Raw genomic sequence first — 22,260 nt, forward strand, 5'->3', positions numbered from 1 at the left:
GGAGAATTTTGCTCCTGAACCTGAGGAGCTTTTTTTTCCTGCCTTGGAACCACCTGTGGTCCCGACACAGGAGAATTTTGCTCCTGAACCTGAGGAGCTTTTTTTTCCTGCCTTGGAACCACCTCCTGATGTGGTCCCGACACAGGAGAATTTTGCTCCTGAACCTGAGGAGCTTTGTTTTCCTGCCTTGGAACCACCTGTGGTCCCGACACAGGAGAATTTTGCTCCTGAACCTGAGGAGCTTTTTTTTCCTGCTTTGGAACCACCTCCTGACATGGTTCCGACACAGGAGAATCTTGGTCTTCAACCTGAGGAGCTTGATTCTCCTGTAAAACACAGTTTTACTTGGAACATTTTCAGAAACAGCGAGTTGTGTTTAGCAAACCAGAAACCTTTCAGAAAGGGATTATTTTTAAACTTAAACAATTAAGCAAACATTTTTTCTTGTCGACACTTTGCATTAAGAGTTTAAAGAAATGTCAAACGAAGCATTTAATAATTCACAGTCTGACGGAGAGATTCGAGAGGAATCACAAAGACTGTATGGGTTGATGGAGACAGAAATACCTGACCCTATGGAGCTTCAAATGAAAATTCAACAACTCCAGTTGGAGTTGAGCACCCTAAAGCTCAAAAAGAATTATTATAAAGATAATTTCCATCAGTCAAGAGATGAGCTTAAACACATGAAGGCTCAGGCTAAAAAAAATCAGACACAGGTGGAATCTCTGGAGGCTAAACTCCAGGAACAGGAAAAGAACGTTCAGACAATGCACCATGACTTTTTGGAAAAGACGGAATCTCTCATTGAGCAGAACAGCAGCATTGCTGCTCAGTTGTCTCAGATTGAACATGAGAGAAACATGCAAAAAAAAGAGAATGCAGATCTCAAGGACTCTTTAGAGAGACTTGAGCAGCAAGTGGGAGAAGCTCACAATAAAACAATAAAAAAAGAAGAGATAATAGAAAAACAATATAGGGAAATATTTCGGAAGACAGAACTCACAGTTGAGCTGAAAAGAGAAATTTGTACTCTTCAGCGTCAGGTGAGACAGGCACAGTCACAGGTGGAATCTCTGGAGGCTAAAATGCAGGAACAGGTTAGCACCATTCAGAGGATGTGCCGTGACTTTCACAAAAAAGAGGAATATCTCCTTAAGGAGAACAGCAGCATTGCTGCTGAGATAAACAAATTAAAAACAGCGAACACAAATCTCAAGAAATGTTTAGAAAATCTTGAGCATCAAGAAAAGACAACAGAAAGTCTGACACTACAAATATTTTGGCTGGAAGAAAAAGTCAAAAAGCAAAGTTTCAAGATTGTTCATAACGAAGATCTCATAGATGAACTTTATGAACATCTTAAAATGAAAAGAGAAATAATTAATAATCTTAAGGATGAGCTGAGAAGGGAGGAGGAAGAAGAAATATTAGCTGCTGTTCACAACATCACTGGTGAACCTCTGCAGCTGGAGAATCTTGCTCCTGAACCCGAGGAGCTTGTTTCTCCTGTCTCAGAACCATCTACTGATGTGGTCCCGACACAGGAGAATTTTGCTCCTGAACCTGAGGAGCTTGTTTCTCCTGTCTCAGAACCATCTCCTGATTTGGTCCCGACACAGGAGAATTTTGCTCCCGAACCCGAGGAGCTTGTTTCTCCTGCCTCAGAAGCATCTCCTGATGTGGTCCCGACACAGGAGAATCTTGCTCCTGAACCCGAGGAGCTTGTTTCTCCAGTCTCAGAACCATCTCCTGACGTGGTTCCGACTAGTAGTGGTTCATGGCGTCATGGTGCCAAACGCCTACTTAAAATAGGTTTAGATGTTGCCGCAGTAGGCCTTATTATAGCTGCAGCTTACTGGGGCTTTTCAATGCTTAACAGTGATTGCCTATTTAACTCTGTCTATGGCCTCCTTGAGCCATATTGCCACCTTGGTGATCGATTAGTTCCCGAAGCATTAACGAAGCATTTAATAATTCACAGTCTGACGGAGAGATTCGAGGGTTGATGGAGAGACAAATACCTGACCCTATGGAGCTTCAAATGAAAATTAAACAACTCCAGTTGGAGTTGAGCACCCTAAAGCGCAAAAAGAATTATTATAAAGATAATTTCCATCAGTCAAGAGATGAGCTTAAACACATGAAGGCTCAGGCTAAAAAAAAATCAGACACAGGTGGAATCTCTGGAGGCTAAACTCCAGGAACAGGAAAAGAACGTTCAGACAATGCACCATGACTTTTTGGAAAAGATGGAATCTCTCACTGAGCAGAACAGCAGCATTGCTGCTCAGTTGTCTCAGATTGAACGTGAGAGAAACGAGCAAAAAAAAGAGAACGCAGATCTCAAGGACTCTTTAGAGACACTTGAGCAGCAAGTGGGAGAAGCTCACCATAAAACAATAAAAAAAGAAGAGATAATAGAAAAACAATATAGGGAAATATTTCGGAAGACAGAACTCACAGTTGAGCTGAAAAGAGAAATTTGTACTCTTCAGCGCCGGGTGAGACAGACACTGGATGAAAAGCAGTCACAGGTGGAATCTCTGGAGGCTAAAATGCAGGAACAGGTTAGCACCATTCAGAGGATGTGCCGTGACTTTCACAAAAAAGAGGAATATCTCCTTAAGGAGAACAGCAGCATTGCTGCTGAGATAAACAAATTAAAAACAGCGAACACAAATCTCAAGAAATGTTTAGAAAATCTTGAGCATCAAGAAAAGACAACAGAAAGTCTGACACTGCAAATATTTTGGCTGGAAGAAAAAGTCAAAAAGCAAAATTTCAAGATTGTTCATAACGAAGATCTCATAGATGAACTTTATGAACATCTTAAAATGAAAAGAAAAATAATTAATAATCTTAAGGATGAGCTGAGAAGGGAGGAGGAAGAAGAAATATTAGCTGCTGTTCACAACATCACTGGTGAACCTCTGCAGCTGGAGAATCTTGCTCCTGAACCCGAGGAGCTTGTTTCTCCTGTCTCAGAACCATCTACTGATGTGGTTCCGACTAGTGGTTCATGGCGTCATGGTGCTAAACGCCTACTTAAAATAGGTTTAGGTGTTGCCGCAGTAGGCCTTATTATAGCTGCAGCTTACTGGGGCTTTTCAATGCTTAACAGTGATTGCCTATTTAACTCCAGGACAGGTGGCTAAGAATATGACGTCACAGTGTCCATAGTCCTTAAATAAAAGAGCTCGTTTAACACAGTTTACTTTGGAGCATTTTCAGAAACCAGGAACCTTTCAAAAAGCTAATACACTGTGACACTGTGCTGTCAATTTAAAAAAAAAATGGTCGGACATAAACGATGCCAACTAGCGATCCGGCGGCGTTATTCCCATGACCCGCCGGGCAGCGTCCGGGAAACCAAAGTCTTTGGGTTCCGGGGGGAGTATGGTTGCAAAGCTGAAACTTAAAGGAATTGACGGAAGGGCACCACCAGGAGTGGAGCCTGCGGCTTAATTTGACTCAACACGGGAAACCTCACCCGACACGGAAAGGATTGACAGATTGATAGCTCTTTCTCGATTCTGTGGGTGGTGGTGCATGGCCGTTCTTAGTTGGTGGAGCGATCTGTCTGGTTAATTCCGATAACGAACGGGACTCTGACATGCTCTGTACCAAACATTGATGAGCAATTTAACAGACTGAGTGGTACAGTGGATCAAGTAATGCAGACATTGATTACAAGGGCTCAGATAAAGGAAGATGGTCACCTTAACCTTCCTCTCGTGTTAGCTTTCTGTTATCATCTCTTATGTTAGCGGGTCGGTTTTGACCCGTGAATTAAATCAGCTATAAAATATACTAAAAACAATAAGTTATCATCCAATTTGTTTCTCATCTCTTGGTTACCTTGTTAGGCTTCCTTATCCATGAAAATGTTGGTTTTAATACTTTTGGTGTGGGCCTCTGGGTCTTTTTTTGTCACTATACCCCTCGATTTCAATTAAAAAAAAATTGTAAAATTAACCTCAAGAGAATCATATTAATAAATAAAAGGTTTCTGTGTTACCTGAGTATTACTGAGGGGTATAGGACACATCTCTTAAATAAATCTGTTTTATTGATTTTTTTCATTTTAAGATTAATAACTAAAATGACATCGATGGTGTTACGGGTCAATTTCGACCCATAGACATTTACATCAAGAAAAGACAAAAAAAGTTTGTTTTTTTTCAGCAGTAGACCTTTAATATAAACTGAAAAAAAGAAAAAGTCCTCTCCTCCTTTGTTTTGGTTATAGCCGTGGGTAATTGTGGGCTTTTTATCACTTCCCAATGATACAGCTTCACCTCAGTTTCCTTTGTGAAGTTCTTGTCCAAGGTCATATCTGGTAAAAAATAAAATAAAATAAAATATCACAGCTGATATTGTGATCCTGCAGTCCAGTGGTCATATGGAGGACCACACATTTTCATTGTTTCTTCTCAGGGGTGCCACTCGCAGCTTTGACTGTGAAAATCTGTACATTCCAGGCATAGTTGGTTTTTGCATCACAGGCTTCCCAGATTTTTCTGCCGTTTTTCCCTTGCTTACTGGGTATATATTGCCGGAAGGGGCATTTTCCTCAAAAAGTGGACAAGACATTCATCCACTGTCACTGGCCCTGGGATGAACATCAGTGGAAGAAGCTGCACCCATCTCTCCCAGACATCCCTGATGGGAGCAAGTTTGTCAGACCTCGGTCTGGTCTCTCTGTTGTCAAATCTGAGGACTCTTGAATCAAAATGATATCAAATGTGTGAAGTGACATCGTTGCCCAGAAAATGTTTCTGCCTGTCGATGCATCCCATAGACGATCAGTGGCCTCATTGCAGCATCTGTACACTCCAGCAAGAACAATGAAAGCATCCAGGTATTCCTCATCATGTCGCCATTGACTTTTTTTCCTTCAAGGTTTATCATAGTAATGATGATTCTTTCTAGTGACAATGGCATAAATATCTCAAAACATCTCTTGATGTCACTGACTTTGGTCAGAGCAAACCTTGTGATTCCAGGGGTCATTTTGATGACATTTGCAGCAGCTGCCCTGCCATGTACATCATGAGGTACTGAGCTCCAAAAGATCTTACCATTTTTGGACTTGAATCTTTCAGCAGGAGTAGCTTCAGCACCAGCGACCTCCACCTCTGATCAGATGTGTCTGTGTCTTCTGGATGATAGTCCACATTGTCTTCCTCCTTAGAAACCTGCCCATCTGAATCGCTATGCTGCTCTGTGTCCTCTCCTTCATTTTCACCAAAAATATGATCCAGAACTTAGCTCACTGTGAATCTTCTTCTCATTTTTTGTATGCTGCAAATTGTAAATGTGCATTCTGGAAGTCAAATGGCCACTCAAATAGTGAATTCACCTCACATGCCCGTGTTTATTTTGTTTTGTTTTTGTGCAGGTATACTGCAAAAAACATGCAAAATAAGAATCCCCTAAAGCTCATATGATTAGGAGAGGCGCTTGCTGTAAGTGTTTTAGCTGACAGTGCACTTATGATTTCAGTTTTGGCTTTAATTATTGCTTTATACTCATAATATTATACCTGGGTCGAAACCGACCCTAACAACACAAAGGTCATAATTTCAACTAGGGCATTTTATAATTTAGTGAAAATAATTTTTTTTATTTTATTTTGTAGAAATAGAGGTTCCTGACAAAGTCAAAAAGCCTTGATACAATAAACAAATGTATGTGATTTTTTTATGCATTTGAAATTTAAAATGGGTCGGTGCCGACCCTAACACGAGAGGAGGGTTAAGGAGATAAGGAGCCTTCGTGCTGAGCTGTGCGAGGTCAAAAGTAAGGTAGATAAACTCATGCAGGAGAACGCACAGCTTAGAAAAGACAATGCAGAACTCAAGGAAACTGTGGAGACCCATAAGATAAGACATAAGATTTTCTGGAGGAGGACAGAGTTTGTTTAGATCTCCTCAAGATGTGGAAGATTCTCGGAAAAGTGGATGTAGGAGGTGAGCTGGCTTCAAACAAATGATGAATGCTCAGAGATGTGGTGCAGAGTATGCTGTGAAAATCATTTGTTTGAAGCCAGCTCACCTCCTGCAACCACTTTTCCGAGAATCTTCCACATCTTGAGAAGATCTCACCTTATCTTCCTTATCTTGCGTGTTGCAACTTCTTAGCTGGTGCGCGTCTTTTATTTTGACAGCGCATGTGCACCTGCGGACCACTTATGTGCACCCCTGATAATAATCTTACACTGTAAGGTACATAAAAATTACAGTAAATAACTGCGAAATGGCAACGGTAAATTACCATTAAATCCAAAAAAGTAGATAATTGTAATAATTATGTTGAATCACTGTAAATTGAAAAATGGTAAATTGCTTTAATTTTTGCACTGCTAAAATGTTTAAAGTACAATAATGTACAGTAATATGGCCCATTGTCTTTGAAAACAACAAGAAAAATTTGTAGCATTATTTACAATTAATCACCCTATAACTTACGTAATAATTCTGTATGCATAACAGTCTTTTCTGCTATTATCATTTGAATTTACAATCTACAACTGTATGTTAATCACCAAAAACATACAGTACTTTTAAAACTACGGAAAAAAATTAATAAATAAAGGCAATCCAGCTGCTTAATAAAACAGTATATCTTAGTAGTAAATATGGTCAGTTACTGCAAATAAAAAATATGTATATACTTTTTAGTTCTACAGTATCACCTAGTATAAAACACAAGTATTCACAATGAAAACTAAAATTCTGGCATAATTAATGGCAAAAGGACATCTTCTACAGTGGCCCCTAGAGACAAAGCACATGCAAACTCCAAAACACGTATAAATTCCGAATCATGTACAAACTGCAAAATATGTGCTTTGGAATTTGTAGGTGCTTTGCAGTTTGTACGTGCTTCAGAATTTGTACGCGTTTTTCAGTTTGTACGTGTTTTTGAATTTGTACATGCTTTGCAGTTTGTACGTGCTTCAGAATTTTTACGCGTTTTTCAGTTTGTACGTGTTTTTGAGTTTGTACATGCTTTGCAGTTTGTACGTGCTTCAGAATTTTTACGTGCTTTGGAATTTATACCTGCTTCGGAGTTGTGTTGTTAACATGTTTAATGTTATGTATTTTCTTCTATTTAATCTCAAAAAGCTCCTAAAACAGTCAGTGATCACTGTTGACCTCCCTCGGCTTTTATTACCGCTAATCATTTATTTAAGGCTCAGTTTTTAAAACCTTAGGATGCAACTACAGCCCATCCCATGCAGCAGTATGTGAATGACTAACCTCGTATTGTGGATGGATTATCTCAGTTGTTCTCCTGGCTGAAGTTTGGTCCTTTTACAGCATCCTGCCATGCAATTACATTTGTTCCTGACCACCGAGAACACTCACGTTAACTTTTATCGAGTGGAAAAAAAGTTAGCTTGTTTATATTATGCTAACATAGCTGTGTCGCTAGCGGTCACGTAGCGCATCATTATATACCAGCTAGCCCAACTTCAGTAACCCTACAAACGTCACTGCTGTTTAGTTTTCTGTCTTCATTTATGCTGGAAGTGATAACAGAGCTGTACGTTTTAATTTGTTTCCAAAACCCAGCAGTCAGGACATGCTATATTGTATTTAGATAGAAGCTAGCGAGCTAACTCCCTGCTAACTTCTAACTCCATAAAATGTCATAAATTCCGTTTTCATGGATGCCTGGATGTAGAGCAGAACGCTGATCATTTTATTAAAGATGAAAGACTTTAGACAGTTTTTCAACTCTCAGTAATGCCATAGTGATCGTTTGATATATGGACCTGCAGCGGATTTTAGGTCCAGACACGGCTAGTGACGTCAGACTGAACAACCGGATACCTTTCTAATGTGACGTTGTTGTCCCTGGCTCTCTTTCTCTCTCTCTCCCTCCTGCTCTGTTCCTGTGCTACTGAGTGTAACTACCGACCCTCCCCCCCTGCCCAGCGCAAAGCACAAGGCTCGCATGCTTAGTGAAGGAGGGGAAAAGTGCGAGAGAGAGGGTGAAAGAAAAAAAAAAAAAAAGCTCCGTTGTTCACGTCAAAGATCCGGCTCTAAGAGCCATTTCGTTCGCGACCAAACCATCACTAATACTTTGGAGTGTGTACGTGTTTTTGAGTTTGTATGTGTTTTGGAGTTTGTACGTGCTTCTCCAAACTCCAAAACGCATGCACAAACTCCAAAGCACGTACAAACTTGAAAACACATTTAAACTCCAAAAAGTAGTGATGTGCGGATCGATACTGAAATATTGATTCCTCCAATACCAGTCATTTATGTTCTAGAATCGATACTCATATTAAAATATCGATATTTTAGTAATTTAGGGTAAATTTGTAGGTTATCATTAACAGGAACAGAGTGCAAATAAACTATATCATTTGGATTGTCTACATTGGAAGGAACTACTTAGTCTTCCACCTGTCATAGTCATGTGTGACGTACGTTTGTATAAATGTGTCCAGCCCCTTGTTGTGCACACTCACAACAATGGCTGAGCATAAATGGAGTCATGTGCAGACGTATTTTACTTCCACAAACGGTTGAGACGTAGTTTGCAATACATGTGGCAAGAAAGGGAGGTGTTGTGGCAACACTACTAACCTCATCAAGCACTTCAGAGTAAATCATATCACAGAACATGATGTTGAGGTGAACTGAAGAGGAGTGGACAGGGACAGGTGCTGCAAGGGCGAGACAGACGTCTCTCACGGAGTCCTTTAGTGCTGCAGGCAGGCAATGTGTTCAAATAGCGCACAACTTCAGTTTTTTTTATTTCTATATGATAACTGTGCATTATTAAGCGATAAGAACAAGTAATCCGATGTCCTGTAATCATTATGACCCTATAATTTGAGATACAATAACTGAAATACGTTTTTGTACAAAGTATCGGTATCGGATCAGTATCGTCGATACCACCCTGAATTTTACTTGGGATCGGAAAGGAAATCAGTGGTATCGCACATCACTACCAAAAAGCACGTACAAACTCCAAAACGCATGTATAAATTCTAAAATACCTACAAACTCCAAAGCACGTACAGACTCTAAAACACGTACAAATTCCAAACCACGTACAAACTCAAAAACACGTACAAACTCCTAAAAGCACGTACAAACTCCAAATCATCTACTAACTGAAAAGCATGTACAAATTCCAAAACACGTACAAACTCCTAAAAGCACGTACAAACTCCAAAACATCTACAAACTCAAAAGCATGTACAAATTCCAAAACACGTACGGAGACGACTGTTTATAATATTTCTAGTGATACTCAGAAGCTCTCATCAAGTCCCGATTTAATTCAATTTATGCTGTTATTAGTGTTTGCAATATGTCTGTGAAGGTTCTCAGTCATCCAGGTCATCGTAGTCAAAGGAGCTTGCAAAGAAAAGTGTCTGGACTTCTTTAAGTTGCTTGAAGACGTTTCACCTCTCATCCGAGAAGCTTCTTCAGTTCTAAGGTCAAATGGTGGAGAGTGTTTGCAATGATAGCATGGCTGTGGTGTCACATCAATGTATGCGCTCGGTGTTTGCTGATATCAAACTGTAGCATTAGGACCACTGAGTTAACCTTTGTAGTGATACTCACTCCTTTTTATTTAGACCTGGTTTAATTCTGGGATAGTTGAATATTTGTATATAATCCTGCAGCTGTCAGACTCTATAACAGGGGTTACCAGCCTTTATTAAAACAGAGTTAGATAAAACTGTGAACAGTTTGGTTCATCTTTAGTTACATGGTTCTATCTTGATAAGCTGTCTTATCACAGATTAATTTTTCAAAAATATTAATGATTTAAGCAAGGAAAGGGCTACATGTCAACATACAACTCTTTTATTTCTATTAATGTCTTACTTCATTCCTACCTGATTGACATGTTTAGGAATTATGAGTGATTGGCTCACTGTAGTTATAAAAGTTGCTACCAATCAAATTATGATATGTTAAAGTTAAAACCAAACACAACTGTTTTAGATATTATCTAATATACATTTTGTTATTATCCTTATAATTACAAAATGTTTTATGTAAGATTTAAGTTTTGTGATTTAAATCTGACATCACAAAAGTATTTTGGAATTTGAATAATGTATTTTGTAACTGCAGTACACATAATACTGATTTTGAACAATTTTGTCCAGGTTCCTTGTCACCGGGGACTCCTTCACGACCAAGCATTCAGTTGCAGACTCGGTGTGTCCACGGTGTGCCAGATCACCCCCCAGGTAGCGATGGCCATCTGGGACTGTCTAGTGGACGACTTCATGGCTGTGCCTTCACCTGGAGACTGGCGGTCCATGACAGAGGGATCCCAGGAGCGCTGGAACTTTCCTCTGTGCTGTGCAGCTCTGGATGGGAAGCACGTCCAGACAAAGGCACCCCATATATCATATAGGAGACACACACATTGATATACACTAAATATTTATTTGATTTCTTTTTATGTGGTGTCCAAATTTATGCACCTGCTTGATTTTGTTTAAACAATTATTGCACAATTTTTGTAAATCCAGTAATTATGGAGACTAAATTATGATATTAAAAACACATTTCAAGAAATTACATTAAGAAACAGGTTATATAAGAGTTAAATTTCAAATATGACTGCTGATTTTACAGCAGCAAAATTATTGTATCGCTATCATTTAAACATATAATAAGCTTTCTGCCTTGCACTGATTGGCCAGTCAAACTAATTGAATAATCATAAATATATAATTTTATATTTTTACCTTTATTGTTGTCTCTTTATTATTATTATTATTATTATTATTGCACTATGAATAAATAATAAGGGAAGTATTATGTATCACCACCATGATGAAAACTTGTGGGAGTAGTATGTACAGTACTCTGGAGAAGATATAAAATGTCAGTGTGTGTGCGCGTGTTTTATGTGTATAGATGTTTTAAAATGATTACTTATGATATAACAATGTCCAGATATATCCTGTAGGGACATGAGGAGGAAACGGTGGCAAAAGGAGATATGTGAGGCTGCTAAAGGCAGTGGATCCTTCACCAGACCACAGGCAGCAATAACACATGTACCAGTTGTTGAATTGCAGAGATATTCAAGTGTAAAAATAATAATGGTAAACACAATTGCAATGTTTTGGTTCTGTAACATTTTTTATTATTACTTTTTTATGGATTAGGTGCAAGAGTTGTTAAGTGTGGATAATTAAATAATAGATTAATGTAATAGCAAATTGTGCCTTTTTCTCAGATGGACAGGAACAGGAGAGTGATAGATGAGACGAGGAGATTGAGTCACAGGCAGATACGGAAAAGGATTAGGGCCACTGGGGAAAAAAAGTGGGCACGTCAGATTAAAGTCAGAATTCTGACTTTTTTCCACAATTCTGAAAAAAAAAATAATTTTGATTAAAAAGTCAGAATTCTGAGATTAAAGTCAGAATTCTGACTTTTTTCTCAGATTTTTTTTCCAGTGGCCCTAATCCTCTTCCGAGCCTAGTTTATTTCCCACAGTTTTTTTTTAAATCTGTTGCCTTATAGTTCCAAGTGTTGTCACCAATCTTTGCATTTTATTATTATCTTGTAACACTTGTTTAATCAGATACCATCTCTCCTATGGACTTTTTATTGTAATATTCAGATGAACAAAGGAAAATAAATATTTCCTATATTCCTATATATTGTTTACCTTGCCAGTTTTATCTGTGTGCCCAGATGATTGAAAATATTACCAGCGGTGCTGAAGATCCATTCTGATGGTGTGCTTGTGACTGGGATACACAGATATTTCTGTGCCATGTGGGACATTAACGGGAAACGTTTTTCGTTCATTTTCCCACCAAGCCAGTGGATCTACGATCTCCTCACTGAGGTAAACATTCCATTTCTGTCTGTGCCTTCTTCTCCAGTGTGCGGCAGGTTGGAGGCCTCACTCTCCCCAAAAGGCTGCCCAAAGAATGAAGCAAACGGCAGCTCCTGTCTGAAGCAAAAACTCTTAATTGCTGGGGCCTGTTCAAGGTTGTGCTGCACCATTTTTTGTTTGGTTCCTTGATGAGGTGGACAATCCTTTAATCAAAGGAATAAAAAAAAAAGTTAACTTTGTAACCCTGTGTGTTGTGCTTAAAAGAAGCACATTCCTCCTTTGCTTTGGCATGTAGGATAGTGCAACGGTAGTTTTGGTGAAGCCAAAGACAGACAACAAAATCTTTGTCTGCTGCAACTGGGGAGCTGGGGAGGTAGTTCTAGGTTGTTTTGTTAATCTCTGGCTGCTAGTGCAGGGAAGTGCATACAGGTCGAGCCCTGGTTTGATACCAGTGGGCACACGAGATTATAGAGCAGTCTCTCCTCAGTACTGGGATCCACATACTTGTCCCTTCTCTAAATATTCTTTTACGTTCTTTGCCATCAGCTGCTTGGCCTCCCCCTGTCAGTAAAGTATATATTATTCATGTATTTAATTTGAAGCTGAAAATAAATAAAAAAAATCAGAAAAAAAATCTAGACCCTTGGGACGTTTCATTCCATACGCATTAACGCATTGAAAATGGCCCAAAACAAGAAAGTGGACACAAATGGCCAGCGTTAGAGCCCAGCGGGTTAAACAAAATGCTTTGTATTGTTCCCTTCCAGGATGCTTACTTGTAACATTTTTCAAAAGGTCTTATTTGTATGCCATGATGGATTTGACAAAACACAGAAAAACTGACATTACTGTTTCTTTTTATTTCAGTAGAACAGTAATGTCCATCCAATTTTTTACCTACTGTCACTGCAGTGAAATTAGACAGTTTGTTTTGAAAGGTTACAAGTGGTTATTGGCATCCATCTTGGAAGAGAACAGTATGATATCTGTTATAAGGCCTCTGTTGTAAAATTGTATATATGATACTAGAATTCAATGTCATCATGTAATGTGAAGATGATATGTATTATTTAAGTAACAAAGTATTATTTGGGGTAAAAGTTATTGAATAGTGTTAGAGGTAAGTGAGAAAATAGTTTCATTCAAAAAATACAGTGGTTTATTAAATGTGAATACCTTGTGTTAATTTAACCTAATTTAACTTCAAGTTGCTGCCAAATCAAAACATCTGTGTGCAACCACTGTCCACTGTTGAATTAACTAAATGTAACAGAACATGTATCCAATGTATCCAAAACATACAAGTTTCATTATATAATTTTTCAAGGGATCTTATATGTGTTTTCACTCTTATATGCTTTTCATACAAGTTTCACACAAGACAGATACAAACTTTATAAGATATATATATATATATATATATATATATATATATATATATATCTTTTCCATATGGGATTATTCACATCATCATAGTCAAAATGTTCATATGAAGCTCTGGCCAGCCTGAAATCATGAAGCGGTGGCCTCGTCATTCTCGGACCATAATCCAGGTAGGAAGGAGGCAGTCAAAGAGTGGTAAGACCGAGGCGATGTAGAGGTGCTCGCCTGCCCTGACAGAGATGTGGACGACGTGGACATGCCCGGCTGCTGTGGTGGTGACGTGGACAACATGGACGTCCTTGACTGCTTCTGGGACAATGTGGACGTGCTCCCTGCTGTCGCAGCAGCATGAGAGGCACTTGTGCACAATTTCACTTTTCTTATAAAGTGCAAGTTTTTTTGAATTAACTGTTTTTTCTGTAACGCATCGGGGGGGGGGGGGGGGGGTGTTCTGTGTTATATTTTGTTAAAAAAAAAATTTAGGCTGGAAGAAAAAGTCAAAAAACGAAATTTCAAAATTGTTCATAAACAAGATCTCATAGATGAACTTACGGAACATCTAAAAATGAAAAGAGAGATCATTGAAAATCTCAAGGATCAGATGAGAAGGGAGGAAGAAGAAAAATATTAGCTGCTGTTCACAAGATCACTGGTGAACCTCTGCAGCTGGAGAATCTTGCTCCTCAACCTCAGCAACTTGATTCTCCTGTGTTGGAACCACCCACTGATGTGGTTCCGACATATCATTTCTGCTGAGATAAACAAGTTAAAGCCAGAGAACACAAATATCTTGCTCCTGAACCTAAGGACCTTGATTCTCCTGTGTCGGAACCACCCAGTGATGTTGTTCCGAAGCAGGAGCTAATCATAAAACAAAAAGAGGATGCGATATTAAAAAAAAATAAAAAAAATAGATGTAGACAATTTTCAGATCTCTGGTGAACTTCTGCAACTGGAGAATCCAGTTCCTCAAACTGAGGAACTGGATTCTCCTATGTCAGAACCAACCCCTGATATGGTTCCGACACAGGAGCTAATCATAAAACATCAAAAAAGGATGAGATATTAGAAAAACAAAATAGATAGAACATCTGTTGACTGAGAATTATGCCCTTAAAAGAAAGAAAGAAAGAAAGAAAGAAAGAAAGAAAGAAAGAAAATTGAAAACTGAAAAAAGAGATTATAGGAAAACAATATAGGGAAATATTTCGCAAGACAGAACTCATTTGAGCTGAAAAGAGAAATTGTCATGTTCCTGGGTCTGTTGACCCAGTGTTAAGTTTTAGCTTATTTGGATGTTGTTTATGTTTAAGTTCATTAGATTAGTGAAGTTCATTTGGTTATTAGACTCCTTGTGTTTTCTTCCCCTGTATGAGTTTCTGTCTTATGTTATCAAGTTTGTATTACAGTATCATGTCTGTCTCATGTTTCCCGTTTTCTTTTGAAGGAGTCATGTGTTCTTTGTTCATTGTATTTAGTTTCACTTCCCTTGTCCTGTCATTAGGCTCATGTCAGTCAGCTGTTCCTCCATGTGTTCCCACTTCCCCTAATCACCTCCTGTGTATTTAAGTCCTCTGTTTTCAGTGTGTCATTGTCAGGTTGTCTGCTGTTCTTTGTGTCCATGTTAGGGTTCATGTTTTGGGTTTGTATGTTATCTTAGCTCTCCGAGTTTAGGTTATTGTTTAGCTTCTCCTCTGCCTTTTGTTTGTAATGTTTTCACCAGCCTTAATAAACGGCTCGCTTTCTGTTAACATTTAAATTTTGTTTCATGGTGTCTGCATTTTGGGTCCTCTTCATAATACTTACAGTTTGCCCTCGCCAGACTGTGACAGAAATTTGTAGTCTTCAGCGTCGGGTGAGATATGCACTGGATGAAAAGCAGTCACAGGTGGAATCTCTGGAGGCTAAAATGCAGGAGCAGGTTAGCACAATTCAGAGGATGCACCGTGACTTTCAAGAAAAAGAAGAATATCTCCTTAAGGAAAACAGCAGCATTGCTGCTGAGATAAACAAATTAAAAACGGCGAACACAAATCTCAAGAAACGTTTACAAAATCTTGAATATCAAGAAAAGACGGCAGAAAGTCAGACACTGCAAATATTTTGGCTGGAAGAAAAAGTCAAACAGAATTTCAAGATTGTTCATAACCAAGATCTCATAGATGAACTTTATGAACATCTAAAAATGAAAAGAGAGATCATTAATAATCTTAAGGATGAGCTGAGAAGGGAGGTGGAAGAAAAAATATTAGCTGCTGTTCACAACATCACTGGTGAACCTCTGCAGCTGGAGAATCTTGCTCCTGAACCTGAGGAGCTTGTTTCTCCTGTCTCAGAAGCATCTCCTGATGTGGTGCCGACACAGGAGAATCTTGGTCGTCAACCCGAAGAGCTTGATTCTCCTGTCTCGGAACCACCTCCCGAGGTGGTTCTGACTAGTGGTTCGTAGCCATGTGGTGCCAAACGCCTACTTAAAGTACATAGGTCTTGCCACAGCAGGCCTTGTTATTTCTGCAGCTTACTGGGCCTTCTTGAGTGAATTTTCCAGCTTTTTTCTGTGGAACTGTGCAAATTATCTACTTGAGGCCTACTATAGTTTTGGACATGAACCAGTTATCTTTTAAGAAATTGTTTTCCAACCATGGTCCAACAACCATGCATATCTGTGATAACTATACTGTGTTCTCCTTTATGTTAAATTTTGTTTTGCCTCTGAAGATTGCACTGTTCTCTTCCAAGATGGATGCCAATAACCACTTGTACCCTTTCAAACCAAATTGTCTAATTTTGCTGCAGTGACAGTAGGTAAAGAATTGAATAGACATTACTGTTCTACTGAAATGTAAATCAACGGTTAAGGAATGTCTGTTTTTTAGCGTTTTGTCAAATCCATCACAGCATACAAATGACACCTTTTCAAAAATGTCTGGAAGATCTTGGAAGAGAACAAGACAACATGTTCTTTAACCCTCTGGGCTCTAATGCTGGCCATTTGTGTCCACTTTCTCTTTTTGGGCCATGTGTCACGCAAAAACATGACAATGATCTCTTAGAAATTCATAGATATCTAAATTTTGATCATTTGGAGTTAAAGCAGACTTCTAAATATCCAAAGTAACCCTTTGGGTCTTAAAAAAGATGCTTCACCACCATGTGTTAAACCACAAATACACACACACACACACACACACACACACACACACACAAACACAAGCCCCATTTGATTCCTCTTCATTTACCAGGGACACTGTTCTGTAATTCTGCCTGGTTACTGGTTTGGGCTTAGATGCAGCAGGGTATGCATTGCATAATGATGAAGTCTAAATTAACAATTCATGTGACTTCCATGCAAGTTCAAGATCCTTCTTCAAATGCCTGTGTAAATGTGTTAAATGTTCAGGATATAGCAGATGTGTTGTAAATGTTCATTTTTATGCAGTCAAATGGAAAAAAGTGGTCAAAATAGTTTATATTTGTCATTGGAAAGAGTTTGTGCAATACTGCAGAATGTTATCTAGCACAATTTTGTAAAATACATATTTTTCTGAACATTTTAATGTTTTATTACTTCCATACAATTGCATTTTTAGATATTTTTAGAAAAATGAAAGTATTAATTACATTTGAACAAACTTAATTATTTATATTAAAAAAATCAATATAGTAATGAGTAGCAGTGATAAATACAATGTGTATGTAGGTTAAGTTAATTTCCAATAAAATGAAGTGTAAGATGTTTAACTACATTGCTGTCTGTATTATTGATGAAGTCCTAAATTATCACCTTGAAAGTGGTTGTGCTAATAACATCATGTGCAGTAAGACAGGCATGGAGAAAATCTCTGACTGGGAGAGGCTGTGAACAAATGACATAGAATAGAATAATCCTTTAAATGTCCCACAAGGGGAAATTTGGATGTAACGGCAGCACCAAAGACACATGTATGAACAAACGGTACACAAGACAAAACTGAAACATACACAGTTTTTACATATTTACATCAAGGACAATGGTTACAAAAAATAGTACTGTACTGTTATTAAATAAAATGAAATTAGATACAAATAAGAGGCAAACCCAGTTTGTAGTGGGAATCAGTTAATAAAATAAAATACTGCAAGTTGCAGCACTGATGTAAGATTAACATGTGAGCCGGAGTGTTCTGAAACATTATATTTGGTCTGCAGTCCAGGCCATCCGTCAGCTCTTTGTTACTTCGAAAACATGGCTTGAAAAATTTCTCTTCTACGACGTAATTCGATAAAAAACGATCTCTTTACCCGTCGGCTTCCCGTGGCTGTCATGCGACCGGCTATTGCAGTTAATAATACAACAGCTTCTTGTGTTTCTTTTTATCGCTGTGTGGCTGTTTTCATCTATGTGCGCTAGTAGCGCTTGCCACTCGTACCCAGAATCCTTTGCGGTTTTACCCCAGAATGCCGTCACATTTTCAATAACGCGTGACTGGAGGTCCCACGAAAATCCAGAAGCAGATTTGCATCGCAAAAACGCTCCAGTCGCGCGTCCAAATTATTTTTTGAAAACAGCACAGCGTTGTTAAATTTGGAAACATTGGACACTAGCAATCAGTAGTTTTCTGATGAGGCAGCAGGCTCTCCAGGGCAGAAACAATGTTCTTATTTTTCTAGTCCTTCTCCCTGAGGCGCTTCCACTTTAAACGGTGTCCTTTTTATTCCTATCTCTCTATAAATAGTTATATTTTATATATTTTAGTGATGGGATTTCCGGCTCTTTCGGCTCCGAACCAGCTCTTCAGGTTGTTTTGTTGCTTTAATTTATTTATTATTAACAATAATATAAAATTATACACAAAAGGAATTACTAATGTAAAAAAAATGGTTTTATTTATATATGTTTATATATAAATATATGTGGTGGCCCCTAGAAACAAAACACGTACAAACTCCAAAACACATTTCTAGCATAAGTGATCTAGGTAGCTCTGAACTTCCAAAACAGAGCTACCTAGATCACTTAAATTACACAATTGAAAGCATATGTGTATTGTTTGTGTATTTATACATAAGCATTCATATATAGTCAAATAAAATAAAATAAAAAGTTCATTTACCTCTTATTACCACACACCAAATCCGGTCGTTGGTACTTGCTGGCTTGTGTAGCCACTAGGTAACAAAAGTTCAACACTGCCCCTAGCATCCTGGAGCACTTCTGTTGTCTTTTGTACGTGTTTTAGAGTTTTTACGTGAGTCTGACTTTTTACGTGTTTTGGAGTTTGTACGTGCTTCGAAGTTTGTACGTGTTTTTACGTGTTTTGGAGTTTGTACGTGTTTTGGAGTTTGTACGTGCTTCAGGGTTCGTACATGATTTGAAATTTGTATGTGCTTTGTCTGTAGGGGCCACCATAAATATACTTTTATTTATTCACTCCACATAAAATGTAATAAATAAATCATATAATACAAAAATCAACTATTCACATTTCAGCTTTTAACTATTTAAATTTTAAGCTTTTTCCTTTTACAAATTTAAAGTGAAACAACACAAAACACTGCAAACCACAACACAATTAAATATAAATTATAATATGAAAACAAAAAGAACATGCATATTCTCTGTCATAAATCCTCCTGACTACCAGCAATGCAAATTTGTCCTCTGTAGAGCACCTTTCTAAACCTGAATATCTCCCATGCACTGCATACTACAGAATTGCCTCCTTTTGGTATCTACAGAGGACATTTAGGGCTTTCCAATGATACCAAATGTGAAGGGGTGGAGCTTTGGGAACTTTAGTTTTTTCATTAAGGAACATGGCAGCCATCGCTGCAAGCACATTTTATGGGAAGAAGAAAAGTAAGTGCATAAAACTTGTTATTGAGCAATTTTTAGCTATAAATGTTGTTAGCATATTTTAAATAAGTCTCTTAATAACACATTAAAACATAGTATGCTTAATTCTAACTTCATTTTAGTATAGTATTGAAATGTTTAAAAAATGTCCTCCATAGTGGACATTTGTAGTCATTTCTTCCATTTTGTTCTGTTTTTTTTAAATGACCAGAAAAGGAGTCCTTTTTAGAAGCAGAAAGAAATTTATTGCAGTTTGATGAGGGAAACCCAGATCTTGAGTTGTCTGATGAAGAGGATCATAGGGAATAAGCCCTTGAAGAAGAAAGAAGGAGGAGCATCAGGGATGGTACTCAGACCTGAATTTGCTGTCATTAAGTGGTTGGACAACAAGCCAGTTGTCATGGCATCCTCTGCCTATGGCAATCAACCTCAGGACAGACGCACAAGATGGTCTAAGAAAAACAAATGGTTTGTCCATGTACCAAGTCCACTGGCAATTGCTGAGTACACTACCAATATAGGTGACGTGGACCATATTGAATGTTGAGATTCTACAGGATGGTCTCTCACACTCAGAAATTGACAGTATGTGCAGTTTTCTACTTTTTGATCTGGCAATCACCAACTCGTGGCTTCAGTTTTGGGGGAAGAAACCACTACAGTTCCTTGAGTTCAAACTTCTCCTTGGTGAAGAGTTGAAGCAAATGTTTGCCATCAAAGTTCATTTTTACATGTTTGGCCTTCCAATGTCCTCTGCAGTGGACATGTGATATCTAAAAAATGTAAACTTTTTTTTCCCAAAAAATTATTTCAGTCTTCTTTTTTTTTTTTGTGTGTCCCGTTTGGATCTTTAGCCATCAGAATTGTTGTCTTAAGGCCAAGAAAGATGCCAAGCGGATTTATTTTACCAAGTGGATCATCATGGCCTTGCCATATTGGTCCATTTGATTGACCTTTATTATAATTATGAATTTATTTTATTTTCAGTTGCTACAAACGGGACAGACATGACTGGGGGATAGGACAGGGAGAAAGAATGAAAGAAAGAGAGGGAGAGAAAGAAAACCAAAGGGGAGACGAGACGGTGAGAAGGGGGGGAAGAAAGAAAAAAAAAAAAACACCTGGGTCACCTGTATGGAGAAAAAAAACAGAAGAGAAAGCAAACAACAAAGAGCAACATAATAAAAAAAACGGCACCATCACAATAAACTAGCTAGCAGTAGATATCAGTAGATACTAAATAATAAACGATATTGTGCAGCACGCAAGATAGACAGCACACAATGTGCTTTGAGGCAGCAGCCAAGAAAGCTGTAGTCCGCGTCTGTGAATACCCGTGTGTACACCTGTGTGCATACCTGTGTGGATCAGCATGCTTGCATTCCAAAGGTTTCTCCATGTAACGATCTGCTAGGGAGTGTGGGGAGCCACAGCCCCGTCCTCCAGGGTATGAAGCAGGTATGGAGGAGATCAAAACTCCAGACATCCAGAGGCCCCCAGAACACAAGAGACCAAGGAAGACCAACAGAGGGGCAGCCGCACCACTGTCCCAGTAAGAGCTGAGGAGAGTCCCAGATGAGGGCTCACTCAGCAGCCGCGGAGCAGAAGCCAGGGGGAGTTGCAGTGACGCGCCCGTGAGCTCCGCCGGCAGCCAGCTGTTCCTGAGTGACCGAGCCCCAGGCCGAGAGGCCGGGGGCACCCCACCTCCGAAGTGGCCCGAGCGAGCCCCAGGCTCCAGGCCCCGATAAGCGGCCGCCAAGGAGTGAGCCGGTGTGTACCCGGACGCCCCCCCCAGACACAAAGAACCACCAACGCACCGACACCTGAGGGAGTCCGCCACTGGCAGGGGAAGTGGTGGTGGGTGGAGATAGGCCTCCAAACCTTGGAGGGCCTGAGATGTCCCCAGAGAGGTGGCGTCTGATACCCAACCTGACATATAGACACAGACATACAGGCACACACAGATACAAACATCCATTCCCACCCTCATGCTCTCATATGCACTTACTCCACACTCAACCAACGTGGAGACAGACATAAAGAGATGCTGTACACACGATCACACTCCCCAAGCGTACTCTACGAACCGGGTCTAGGTACCCTTGCCCCTGGAGGGGGGAACTGCACCCAGACCCAGGTGGTGTTACCCTTTTCCCTGCGGTGGGGAGAGACAGACCGCCCCGACTCCGCAGCAGCAGGGAGGCCCCACACTCCAGACCGCAGTCGGACGGCCAACTCCTCCTAGCCCCCCGCTCCAGCAGGCCGCAGAGAACGGGGGTGAGAGAAGACTCCAAACCTCACTCCACCCGCTCATTGTAGTGTTGATGCATGTGTGTTCTAAGGTGCAATTAAAACCCAGAAGGGCATGGAGCTACCTGCCAGAGAGCAGCAGGTAAGCGCATAGTCCCTCCTGCTAGCCCTCAATGTCTATGTGTATCTAACCTTGAGAGGTGGGCAACGACGCCAGGGGTGAGGTGTACACCCTGATGGTAATTTGGACTCCGTGTATCGTGCCCACCCCCAAGATCCTATATGTATGTGTAATGAGAGTGTGAGTAATGTGAATGTCTAAGTTGTGGGATAAAATTGAGGCAGAGGCAGCCAGAAGGGGACAGAGGGGGGGGGGGTAGCCTCCTCTGCACCCTGGTGACATACCCCTACTCCAAGGCCCTGCATGTGTGGGTGGTTGTGGTGGAGCGGGAAGAGGGAGGCAGCTGGAGATGGGGAGGGAAGGAAGGGAGGGGCAGGTGACCCCTCCCTGGGGCCAGCTCCCCCGCTGACCCCAGTAGGCACTCCCATACTCCGCGACCCGCCAGGGAAAGGGGGCCCAGGCCCAACCAGACCGGGGCCCAGCGCAGCAGCGCCCCCCGGCCCCACAGAGCCCGGGACAGTCCACCCAACCCCACCACAGAGAAAACTGCACCCACCCCACCATCCATTCATCTTCCAGACTACATGAGACAATAGACGCCCAGGCTGAGATCTTCCTCCACCTCTCCTGTATCTCCCCCTCCTGCAGAGAGTTCCTGAGGAGAGGAAAGCTCCTGCAAGGTGTGACAATCTCCCCCACCAGTTGAAGAGCCCCCCAGGCGGCTCGACGCACCGGCGGCACCCCGCGCCAGGGATGGGCCCCCATGCACCCACCCGCCCACAACCCCGGCAACACACAAACCAGGACCCAAGGCCCC

General features: G+C 40.2%; 2 protein-coding genes and 1 pseudogene across 2 annotated transcripts; all 3 read left to right on the forward strand.

Moving 5' to 3' along the window:
• The first annotated feature begins 201 nt into the window (after positions 1-201).
• LOC147324489 (uncharacterized) lies at positions 202-2,009 on the forward strand. Its single transcript, XM_086302720.1, has one exon. The coding sequence runs from the start codon at positions 477-479 to the stop codon at positions 2,007-2,009; it is 1,533 nt and encodes a 510-aa protein (XP_086158846.1). The 5' UTR covers positions 202-476.
• Positions 2,010-2,017: 8 nt separating this feature from the next.
• LOC147324490 (uncharacterized) lies at positions 2,018-3,615 on the forward strand. The gene has a single exon (XM_086298321.1). The coding sequence runs from the start codon at positions 2,229-2,231 to the stop codon at positions 3,156-3,158; it is 930 nt and encodes a 309-aa protein (XP_086154447.1). The 5' UTR covers positions 2,018-2,228; the 3' UTR covers positions 3,159-3,615.
• A 10,117-nt stretch (positions 3,616-13,732) lies between these two features.
• On the forward strand, positions 13,733-15,860 carry LOC147324491 (uncharacterized; annotated as a pseudogene).
• The last annotated feature ends 6,400 nt before the right edge of the window (positions 15,861-22,260 follow it).

The sequence above is a fragment of the Aulonocara sp. 'chitande type north' Nkhata Bay genome, linkage group LG7 (genome assembly GCF_057382095.1).
Source record: "Aulonocara sp. 'chitande type north' Nkhata Bay isolate Kocher_YH1m ecotype deep benthic linkage group LG7, A_spYH_male_GT1.1, whole genome shotgun sequence".
Classification (NCBI taxonomy): domain Eukaryota; kingdom Metazoa; phylum Chordata; class Actinopteri; order Cichliformes; family Cichlidae; genus Aulonocara; species Aulonocara sp. 'chitande type north' Nkhata Bay.

Excerpts from the sequence above, each read along its gene's own strand:
- LOC147324489 (XM_086302720.1), top strand. The coding sequence starts at position 477 with ATGTCAAACGAAGCATTTAATAATTCACAGTCTGACGGAGAGATTCGA.
- LOC147324490 (XM_086298321.1), top strand. The coding sequence starts at position 2,229 with ATGCACCATGACTTTTTGGAAAAGATGGAATCTCTCACTGAGCAGAAC.